The 11,202-nt window shown below is 40.5% G+C and overlaps 4 protein-coding genes across 5 annotated transcripts; 3 read left to right on the top strand and 1 right to left on the bottom strand.

The window, feature by feature from the left end:
• Positions 1 to 227: 227 nt before the first annotated feature.
• On the bottom strand, positions 228 to 2,572 carry sdr42e1 (short chain dehydrogenase/reductase family 42E, member 1). Its single transcript, XM_026378381.2, has 3 exons — positions 2,414 to 2,572; positions 2,011 to 2,087; positions 228 to 1,755 (listed from the first exon to the last, which is right to left on the bottom strand). The coding sequence occupies exons 2-3, from the start codon at positions 2,070 to 2,072 to the stop codon at positions 657 to 659; spliced, it is 1,161 nt and encodes a 386-aa protein (XP_026234166.1). The 5' UTR covers positions 2,073 to 2,087; positions 2,414 to 2,572; the 3' UTR covers positions 228 to 656.
• Positions 2,573 to 3,137: 565 nt separating this feature from the next.
• LOC113174401 (arylamine N-acetyltransferase, pineal gland isozyme NAT-10-like) lies at positions 3,138 to 8,815 on the top strand. 2 transcript variants are annotated; one of them, XM_026378383.1, is made up of 2 exons: positions 3,138 to 3,323; positions 6,755 to 8,815. In XM_026378383.1, exon 2 carries the CDS (start codon positions 6,760 to 6,762, stop codon positions 7,630 to 7,632), a length of 873 nt encoding a protein of 290 aa, XP_026234168.1. In that variant the 5' UTR covers positions 3,138 to 3,323; positions 6,755 to 6,759; the 3' UTR covers positions 7,633 to 8,815. The 2 variants fall into 2 exon arrangements, with proteins under 2 accessions (XP_026234168.1, XP_026234167.1); XM_026378382.1 differs by lacking the exon at positions 3,138 to 3,323 and adding an exon at positions 6,360 to 6,507.
• LOC113174403 (arylamine N-acetyltransferase, pineal gland isozyme NAT-10-like) lies at positions 3,337 to 5,639 on the top strand. Its single transcript, XM_026378385.1, has 2 exons — positions 3,337 to 3,552; positions 3,655 to 5,639. The coding sequence occupies exon 2, from the start codon at positions 3,660 to 3,662 to the stop codon at positions 4,530 to 4,532; it is 873 nt and encodes a 290-aa protein (XP_026234170.1). The 5' UTR covers positions 3,337 to 3,552; positions 3,655 to 3,659; the 3' UTR covers positions 4,533 to 5,639.
• Positions 8,816 to 9,441: 626 nt separating the features above from the next.
• LOC113174402 (arylamine N-acetyltransferase, pineal gland isozyme NAT-10-like) lies at positions 9,442 to 11,054 on the top strand. The gene is made up of 2 exons (XM_026378384.1): positions 9,442 to 9,592; positions 9,841 to 11,054. The coding sequence occupies exon 2, from the start codon at positions 9,846 to 9,848 to the stop codon at positions 10,716 to 10,718; it is 873 nt and encodes a 290-aa protein (XP_026234169.1). The 5' UTR covers positions 9,442 to 9,592; positions 9,841 to 9,845; the 3' UTR covers positions 10,719 to 11,054.
• The last annotated feature ends 148 nt before the right edge of the window (positions 11,055 to 11,202 follow it).

Below are 11,202 nucleotides of genomic sequence, written 5' to 3'. Positions count from 1 at the left end.
TGAATAAAAATTAGTAGAAATGAGCTGTAATCATTACATTTCTATCAAGAGTTTTACCTGTTATCATCATCATCATCATTATTATTATTATTCAAATAAAAACTATAGCTCAAACATAACCTCTTCATCTAGAGTTTGATTTTGTTTTTCGTTTTTACCTGGAATTATTATTATTTCAATGACAACATATCCACAACTTTCAAAAACATAAACAACATAAATAAAAATGGTGTTGTTGAAGTTTTATTACAGTTTTTAGAACATTTGTTAGTATTTGCTGTTTTAAACACTGACACGTATGAAGGATGAATCTTGGCCCATGTTCATTTTCTTGAGAACCTGTGAATAAAAGAGGTAGTATCTGACATGTAGCGTCTAAAAGTGGCGACTACAGGCTGTAAGGTTCAGAGGTTTTCACATGGAATGGGTGGTTACAGTATCAGAAGGGAATGCATTCGTTTAAAGACGTTATTATTGAGAAAAAGTTTGCCTTCACTGAGTTAGTCATGTGGACAGCTTCACGTCTTGTCTGGAATGACCATCCTAACACCAACTGTGGTGCACGGATCTTGACACGTTAATGCGCATAAACAGCCTACTTATAAATCTGGTTTGATACAGTACGTGTGACAGAATGACGCTGCTTTAGCATCTCATCATATACCGACCACTGGAAGAAAAGAGAAAGCCACAGCAACAAGGGCCGCGACAAACAGGACGTCTAGTAGTAATCGACTGAGGCAGGAGCTCCGAGGTTTTTTGCCGTGGCCTCTGCTTCTGAACCATTCTACAACCTCATCCAGGTTGTGCTCCTTGGGCTCATACCCGAGCTCCGCCTTGGCTTTTGCCATGCTGAAGTAATGCGTCACACCAGTTTTATACACCTCTGTACGCGTCAGCAGTGGCTGGAAATTGTAGAAGGGGCCGATGAGGTGGTGAATCACTTCTGTGAGAAAGGCAAAAAAGTAAATAAGGGAGATAGGCAGACGTAGTGTGGGGAAAGGGTAGCCCAAACCCTCTACCAGAGGTCTGAAAAATTCAAAGTTATTGACAGGCCTGCCGTCTGAGATGAAGTAGGCCTGGCCAGCAGAGCAGTGCGGCTTCTCTGAGGTCAGGGCCTGTGCAGCCAGCTCATGTGCTGACACCAGGTTGTCCACATGGACAAACTCCACCAGGCTGGTGGGTTTGCCATAAACAAACCTAAAGATCCCCTTCTCTATGTAGCTAACTATCCTGGGTAGGTGCCTCTGCTCTCCAGGCCCGTATATACCCGCTGGACGCAGCGCACAGGTTGTCAGCAGCCCGGAGCCGTCCTTCAGTGCCGTGCCGTTTGCCTTTAGCACTGCCATCTCAGCCAGGGACTTTGTTCTGGAGTAGTGGTCAGGATGAAGATGGAGAGGTAGATAAGGAAGGCTTTCATCTCCCTTCTCTATCACTTGGCCTCCGAATACCACGTTGAAGGTGCTGGTGTAAACCAGCCTGGACACTCCGTGCTCAACACAGGCCTTCAGGACGTTCTGTGTGCCCTGGACATTCACCTCCTCAATCAGACGCCGGTTCAGCTGCTCCCTGCCGGACATGCCGTAGGAGGCAATGTGGAATACACAGTCCACACCTCTGACGGCTTTCTCAACCTGTGCGTAGTCACGTATATCACCTCGTACAAACAGAACGTCCCCTGGTGTTTCTTGGCTTGGAGGGCTTGTATCAAACAGAATGACTTTGGCTCCTCTTTTATACAGTGAGCATGCCAGGCTGCAGGGGGAAAGTTATAAAATATGAATTCATCTCTCCATCAATGTTCACACCAGTTCTCCATTTTAACTAGATAAAGTTGTAAAATAAATGCCTGCATGCTTGTCTACTTTTAAACCGACCACAGCCAATCTTACAGATATTACTAGTGCGATAGCGCCACCTTGTTGTGGTCTAGCAGTGTGACAGCATAAGGTAACTCAAAGCATGAGGATTCAATGTACTGATCGAGTGATGAATATTAAAAGTCCTTACCGATAACCAAAATAGCCACATCCTCCAGTTATCAAAAACGTGTCTGTTCGTGCGTTTTCCATGACAGGAGAGCGGATCTGTGCGTAAAAGAAGGAGTCAGATGTAAGACTGTGGGTTAGTTCACTGACCTTGTGGGCTGCTGGAGTTTTAGGTAACGTTAATCAGAGTGCATATCAACATGGACTCGTGTAAAACAAATGCGTCCCTGCATTATTAGTCTAGTGTGACCTATTTGACAGACTACTGCATCTCTACTTTTTTCACTTTCATTAGGTTCAGTCGACATGAGACACGGCTCTGCAGCAACTTAGTGCGTCGTGCACAGGCAGTAGTTAGGATACAAACAAATAGACAGCTTGTAGTCTAAAACATGTAGGTCCACGTATCGACCGTCGGTACCAACCTCAACATAAGCCGGGTAGAGAATTACTGTCGCTGATCACGGTAAGAAACCGTCGTGTGTCAGGCGGCACCGGCGTGCACTTCCTCGGTCGGTGCTACGTTCACGTCCGTCTGTTGCGTAACTTACGCAAAACACTGAGATGCTGGATCCTGCAGAGCCGTAAAACCCTGGATGGTTTGTGACAAATACTGTGTTACGAACAAAGTCGGCGAGGTTTTCTATAATATAGCATACAAGATTTATCTTCTGAAAAGTGTACTACATATGTACATATTACATATGTCACCTTTGTGAGTGTCTTACCTGATTATTTTTTCAGTGCATCTATTCCAGGACGACTTTCTGACACACGGGACTGTTAGGAGTTTAAATATTTTCACCTTTTGTTTTACTTTATTTGTTTGCAAATGCTTGCAAAAGATTTGACTGTGCAATAGTAGCACAATTACTGTTATTAAATCTTTAAAGTATTACATGGTACCATTTGTAAGGAATTATAACAATCTCTAAGTTGCTCTTACTTTTCTCACCTTCGGCTACAGCCTGCACTTTATTTATTTGTTTGTTTTGAAAAGTTATATTATGGGTTCATACAGAGAGATGCACTATACGTTTTTCCTTTCTACTGCTAGAATATAATTCTATATTTTGCCCAGTCAGGATAGTGACTGAATTAGATACTGCATTTCTTTGAAAATAAACTCATCCTCCTCCCCGTTACCTTCTCACTACTTGTGTGTAAACTAGATTGACTCTCCATAGCAGTAGATACATTTGTGTAGCTCCCTCTAGCGGCGACACTCGACCCTAAACAACTCGGAACAGCTATTTTATCTTCGATCACAGATTCGATGAACTGGAAACTGCTACAAAAACAACGTACATCTGCACGACCTGTCCCAGTCTGAAGGTAAGAGGTCTTTGTCAACGGAGAAAAGCAAACTACTAATAGTAATGGTTGTGAAACGACAGCGGGCGGGGTCTTTAGGTTTCTGTTTTCACAGCATTGTTACCTAATGCTGTATGAGACGATCACTTTGACAATTATTAACATCGTTTGAAATAGAATCATCAGGGGATTTTATTGTGTTAAGCTTTAAGACAGCTGAGATGACTTTACAGAAAATAATTAGCAGTCGGTGAGTTGATCCGTCGACTTTTGTGTATCTTTGTTATTACGCCTTTAATACATTTCCAATACATTAAGTGCGGTTTATTGGAAAGTGTCCTGTGCGTTACAGGTGAGATGAATTTGGAGGAGTACTTCAGTAGAATCAGTTTCCATGGCTCATGCAATAATCTGGATCTTGCAACACTGAAGCTGCTCCACAAACAGCATGTCATGTCAATTCCATTTGAAAACCTCAGCGTTCACTGTGGGGAGAGGATCACCATGGACCTGGAGGTCATCTTCAATAAGATAGTGAGGAGCAGTCGTGGAGGCTGGTGCTTGGAGAACAACTTTCTGTTTGGCTGGGTGCTGCGACAAATGGGCTACGACACTGTGATGCTGGGCTCCAGAGTTTTCCACAGTGCCACAAATGACTTTAACCCCAGTGACACTCACCTCATCAACAAGGTGGTCATTGATGGAAAGGCTTACATAACAGATGTGAGCTTTGGAGTGTCTTCCCAGTTGTGGGAGCCCCTGGAGCTGGTCTCTGGAAAGGACCAACCTCAGGCAGCCGGGGCCTTTCGTCTCATTGACAAGGGGGACCACTGGGTGCTGGAGAAGACTGGTAGAAAGCCAAAAGTTGTCAATCCAGAATTTGCCAAATCACGTCTGGTGAACAGGGAGCAAACAAAACCAATCTACTGCTTCTCCTTGGTGCCTCGTGAGGCCCATTATTTCTTTGAAAAGTGCAGCTCACTTCAGACAGATCCCAAGTCACTGTTCACCAATAAGTCCATCTGCTCTTTGCAGACACCGACAGGGTTCAGAGCACTGCTTGGCTGGACCTACAGCGAGGTCACGTACAAACCAGAGGAAGGGGTTGATGTCTTAGACATGAGGGACATACCAGATGATGAAATAGATCAAATCCTGAGGGAGAAGTTCAATATAAAGCTGCAGAACAAACTGCAGCCTGTAAATAAAACACCGTGCTACACTCTCTGAAAAACTACAAGTATGATTTTTATACTTTGAAGCCTCAAAGTTACAAACTGTGACGATTTGACCAGAGGGTTAATTCACAAAACCTGGGGAATGATGCTACAGATCCATGCACCCAGGAGTCACTCAGATTGGAAATAAACATATTTTATTTACACTGAATCCATGTCCAAAGTGTATCACCAATTAGTTTTGTTAAATATTTCTATAAATAATTGATGTGATCAATTCATTATTAATCATGAAGACGTTGTAATTTTATTGTCCTTAATGCAAATTAATGCTCAGAATGTTCAGAAGTAATAATGGTATGCCCTTTTCATTGATGAGGCATTGATACTACAGAGCACGTCTTTGTTTTTTTTTTTTTTTGTATTTTCTAGTTGGCAGCACCAGTACACCTGTTTCTCATATATGCCTTAATTACATGTATTTATACTCTTATTCACAGATTTAGTGAAAACAGTGCAGATACTTATAAATGTGGTTTAAAGCAGGTACAGTAGTTTTTGTCCATGATATGCAGCACTATCACTTAGGTTTAATATACACCTATATTAAAGTTGGACTCTGTAACTTTTGCTAAAGAATGCCTATTTTGGCAACAGTTTCGTAGAAATTACTTGGCAATATGTAACTAAAGCTTATTAACTAAAAAATAAAACTGGTCATCCCAGACCAAATACAGCTGTAGCAGCACCCTTAGGGGTAGGTCTATGTTTAAATCCTCATTGCACTTTTTATTTGCATGTGGAAGAATGTGTTTTTTCTTCTTTCAAAAATGATAAAGCTTTACTTTAAAGGATGCTTCAGGGAATCTACAGTAACTTCTCGGTTTTAAATCAGTCAGGACATGGAAAAATGGTTTATTATTGTAGCCGAACATGAGGTACTATGGAATGACTTGACTGGGTTTACTCAACAGGATAACTTTGACTAAATAAAACCCCATCATGGTGTCACTTTGGCAAGTTCAAATATAGGTTTATCTAGACTATGTTATCTGATAGGTCCCAGCATGCACTGTCCAAGAGTCAAGCAGCTGTTGAGCAACACCTGTAGATTCATTAACATGAGGCCTGGCAAATCATCAACTGACCCAAACACAGCCAGGCTTTTTACCTGACCATATGTGTTTCAGTAACAAGAAAAGGCTCCCAGTGCTGGTTAGAACAACAATTTGAGCTTGCAATTGATTCATGGGTGCTGTTTACATATTGGTGCTACACACCAGTTACTGTCTACACAGTATTGGGATGAGCTGATCATTCATTCCAATATTGAAATCAGTCATGATGATCAGAATGTGTTTGAAATACCACAACATTATAAATATGTTGTGTGAGTGACTGATCACAACCATTTAAAAACATATTGCAATAAGTCAGTGTTTTATAGTATGTGCAATATAAAGAAGAAATTATTTCAAAATTATAAAATCAAAACTATATTAGGCTAAGTTGTATTTTAATTTATTTATGATTCAGTTTACAGACCAGCAAAGCAAAGTTTAAATTATAGTATTTTGGTGAAATAAGCTTCGCTGCTTGTACTTTTTGTCACCACACAGCTACCGTAATGTCCTGCTGAAACGCAGGCTAGGATAAGCTAGTTAATGCTGAATATACATTTGTACCACAGATCGTCTCTTTTAATCCGACAACCTAGGTCGGATGTGGGAGTGTCAGCTCATAATCTCCGCATAAATGTGTGTTTACAGCTTTGACAACTTAAGAAGATCGGGTCCAACCGTTCCAACAGGATTTCAACATAACCGGAAGTTGAAAGACAAAACCGGAAATAGAAAAAAAAAACAGAAAGGGGCAGTCCGCATAAAGTCAGACCCTTTATGAAGTCCTGCAGGAAAAGTTGGCGAAGTTAGTTTTCTTTTCCACTGAGGCTTCAGATCAGTAGAAACAGCTTACCCTTTCTGAGTGTTCACCATTGAGATTCCTTGCACTGTCAGCCTTTATGGAAGGTAAGATAAAAAAAAATTCTGTTGCATTTTTACATATATATTTACTTATTCATTATCAGTTTGCAGAGTTCACCTGCACAACAACTTTGTCCAAGTTAAATGTGATTAAGAAAACAGCAGCTCTATGACCTCTAATTAATGATTAAACTCCCCTCGATCCATGAAGGAGATTTAGTTTTTTAGGTTCACAGACAACTTCGATTACTCTAAAAAACTAATTTATTATATAATGTCGTGTATTTTACAGGTGAGATGAATTTGGAGGAGTACTTCAGCAGAATCGGTTTCCATGGCTCATGCAATAATCTGGATCTTGCAACACTGAAGCTGCTCCACAAACAGCATGTCCTGTCAATTCCATTTGAAAACCTCAGCGTTCACTGTGGGGAGAGGATCACCATGGACCTGGAGGTCATCTTCAATAAGATAGTGAGGAGCAGTCGTGGAGGCTGGTGCTTGGAGAACAACTTTCTGTTTGGCTGGGTGCTGCGACAAATGGGCTACGACACTGAGATGCTGGGCTCCAGAGTTTTCAACAGTGCCACAAACGGCTTTAACCCCAGTGACACTCACCTCATCAACAAGGTGGTCATTGATGGAAAGGCTTACATAACAGATGTGAGCTTTGGAGTGTCTTCCCAGTTGTGGGAGCCCCTGGAGCTGGTCTCTGGAAAGGACCAACCTCAGGCAGCCGGAGCCTTTCGTCTCATTGACAAGGGGGACCACTGGGTGCTGGAGAAGACTGGTAGAAAGCCAAAAGTTGTCAATCTAGAATTTGCCAAATCAAGTTTGGTGAACCAGAAGCTAAAAAAACCAATCTACAGCTTCACCTTGGTGCCTCGTGAGGCCCGTCATTTCTTGGAAGTGAGCCACTCACTTCAGACAGATCCCAGTTCACTGTTCACCAATAAGTCCATCTGCTCTTTGCAGACACCAACAGGGTTCAGAGCACTGGTTGGCTGGACCTACAGCGAGGTCACGTACAAACCAGAGGAAGGGGTTGATGTCTTAGACATGAGGGACATACCAGATGATGAAATAGATCAAATCCTGAGGGAGAAGTTCAATATAAAGCTGCAGAACAAACTGCAGCCTGTAAACAAAACAGCATACTACACTCTCTGAAAAACTACAAGTATGATTTTTATACTTTGAAGCCTCAAAGTTACAAACTGTGACGATTTGACCAGAGGGTTAATTCACAAAACCTGGGGAATGATGCTACAGATCCATGCACCCAGGAGTCACTCAGATTGGAAATAAACATATTTTATTTACACTGAATCCATGTTTAAAGTGTATCACCAATTAGTTTTGTTAAATATTTCTATAAATAATTGATGTGATCAATTCATTATTAATCATGAAGACGTTGTAATTTTATTGTCCTTAATGCAAACTAATGTTCAGAATGTTCAGAAGTAATAATGGTATGCCCTTTTCATTGATGAGGCATTGATACTACAGAGCACGTCTTTGTTTGTTTTTTTTTTGTATTTTCTAGTTGGCAGCACCAGTACACCTGTTTCTCATATATGCCTTAATTACATGTATTTATACTCTTATTCACAGATTTAGTGAAAACAGTGCAGATACTTATAAATGTGGTTTAAAGCAGGTACAGTAGTTTTTGTCCATGATATGCAGCACTATCACTTAGGTTTAATATACACCTATATTAAAGTTGGACTCTGTAACTTTTGCTAAAGAATGCCTATTTTGGCAACAGTTTCGTAGAAATTACTTGGCAATATGTAACTAAAGCTTATTAACTAAAAAATAAAACTGGTCATCCCAGACCAAATACAGCTGTAGCAGCACCCTTAGGGGTAGGTCTATGTTTAAATCCTCATTGCACTTTTTATTTGCATGTGGAAGAATGTGTTTTTTCTTCTTTCAAAAATGATAAAGCTTTACTTTAAAGGATGCTTCAGGGAATCTACAGTAACTTCTCGGTTTTAAATCAGTCAGGACATGGAAAAATGGTTTATTATTGTAGCCGAACATGAGGTACTATGGAATGACTTGACTGGGTTTACTCAACAGGATAACTTTGACTAAATAAAACCCCATCATGGTGTCACTTTGGCAAGTTCAAATATAGGTTTATCTAGACTATGTTATCTGATAGGTCCCAGCATGCACTGTCCAAGAGTCAAGCAGCTGTTGAGCAACACCTGTAGATTCATTAACATGAGGCCTGGCAAATCATCAACTGACCCAAACACAGCCAGGCTTTTTACCTGACCTTATGTGTTTCGGTAACAAGAAAAGGCTCCCAGTGCTGGTTAGAACAACAATTTGAGCTTGCAATTGATTCATGGGTGCTGTTTACATATTGGTGCTAAACACCAGTTACTGTCTACACAGTATTGGGATGAGCTGATCATTCATTCCAATATTGAAATCAGTCATGATGATCAGAATGTGTTTGAAATACCACAACATTATAAATACGTTGTGTGATTGACTGATCACAACCATTTAAAAACATATTGCAATAAGTCAGTGTTTTATAGTGTGCGCAATATAAAGAAGAAATTATTTCAAAATTATAAAATCAAAACTATATTAGGCTAAGTTGTATTTTAATTTATTCATGATTCAGTTTACAGACCAGCAAAGCAAAGTTTAAATTATAGTATTTTGGTGAAATAAGCTTCGCTGCTTGTGCTTTTTGTCACCACACAGCTACCGTAATGTCCTGCTGAAACGCTGGCTAGGATAAGCTAGTTAATGCTGAATATACATTTGTACCACGGATCGTCTCTTTTATTCCGATATCCTTGGTCCATGTGGGAGTGCTATCTCACAATCTCCGCATAAATGTGTGTTTACAGCTTTGACAACTTAAGAAGATCGGGTCCAACCGTTCCAACAGGATTTTAACATAACCGGAAGTTGAAAGACAAAACCGGAAATAGAAAAAAAAAACAGAAAGGGGCAGTCCGCATAAAGTCAGACCCTTTATGAAAGTTGGCGAAGTTAGTTTTCTTTTCCACTGAGGCTTTAGATCAGTAGAAACAGCTTACCCTTTCTGAGTGTTCACCACTGAGATTCCTTGCATTGTCAGCATTTACAGAAGGTAAGATTAAATAGTTTTCTGTGGCATTTTTACATATATATTTACTTATTCATTATCAGTTTGCAGAGTTCACCTGCACAACAACTCTGTCCAAGTTAAATTTGATTAAGAAAAACAGCAGCTCTATGACCTCTAATTAATGATTAAACTCCCCTCGATCGGTGAAGGAGATTCCGTTTTTTAGGTTCACAGACAACTTCGATTACTCTAAAAAACTAATTTATTATATAATGTCGTGTATTTTACAGGTGAGATGAATTTGGAGGAGTACTTCAGTAGAATCAGTTTCCATGGCTCATGCAATAATCTGGATCTTGCAACACTGAAGCTGCTCCACAAACAGCATGTCCTGTCAATTCCATTTGAAAACCTCAGCGTTCACTGTGGGGAGAGGATCACCATGGACCTGGAGGTCATCTTCAATAAGATAGTGAGGAGCAGTCGTGGAGGCTGGTGCTTGGAGAACAACTTTCTGTTTGGCTGGGTGCTGCGACAAATGGGCTACGACACTGAGATGCTGGGCTCCAGAGTTTTCAACAGTGCCACAAATGACTTTTACACCACTGACAATCACCTCATCAACAAGGTGGTCATTGATGGAAAGGCTTACATAACAGATGTGAGCTTTGGAATGTCTTCCCAGTTGTGGGAGCCCCTGGAGCTGGTCTCTGGAAAGGACCAACCTCAGGCAGCCGGGGCCTGTCGTCTCATTGACAAGGGGGACCACTGGGTGCTGGAGAAGACTGGTAGAAAGCCAAAAGTTGTCAATCCAGAATTTGCCAAATCAAGTCTGGTGAACCAGAAGCTAAAAAAACCACTCTACAGCTTCACCTTGGTGCCTCGTGAGGCCCGTCATTTCTTGGAAGTGTGCCACTCACTTCAGACAGATCCCAGGTCACTGTTCACTAATAAGTCCATCTGCTCTTTGCAGACACCGACAGGGTTCAGAGGACTGGTTGGCTGGACCTACAGCGAGGTCACGTACAAACCAGAGGAAGGGGTTGATGTCTTAGACATGAGGGACATACCAGATGATGAAATAGATCAAATCCTGAGGGAGAAGTTCAATATAAAACTGCAGAACAAACTGCAGCCTGTAAACAAAACAGCATACTACACTCTCTGAAAAACAACATGTATCATTTTGATCCTCAACAAACTGTAGTAATTTGTGTGACTACACAGGAAGAGCTGATTATTAATTGCTGTTTTCAAAAATTAACAATGCTTTGAATTTTGTACATCAAAGATGGAATGTTATAATGGCTGAAAGCAGTAAAAATATACAATGTAATGTAACTTTGTACATTGTCACATATGCAGGTTTTAACATCTGAACAATATAAATGTCTGGTTGATGTTGGAAGATGTTAAAACAACAATGGAACTTTGTTATAAAATAATATGTACTGTTGACTGATTAAACCCTAACCCTGATTGGAAACTAAAAAGAGAAAGTAAATCATTGCTCAGTCAATAGAACAATCACTCATTATTCAAATATAACTACACTACATAAATAAATATAATTATCAGAACAAGGTCTCAATGAATGAATGTATTAGCAGTGCAGCCAACTTTTGAAATGTGTTCAATGCAAAGCGGATTTA

Source organism: Anabas testudineus, chromosome 3, assembly GCF_900324465.2.
Source record: "Anabas testudineus chromosome 3, fAnaTes1.2, whole genome shotgun sequence".
Taxonomy (NCBI): Eukaryota; Metazoa; Chordata; class Actinopteri; order Anabantiformes; family Anabantidae; genus Anabas; species Anabas testudineus.
Note: the sequence above shows the minus strand (reverse complement) of the source record. Positions and strands in the feature narration are given on the sequence as shown.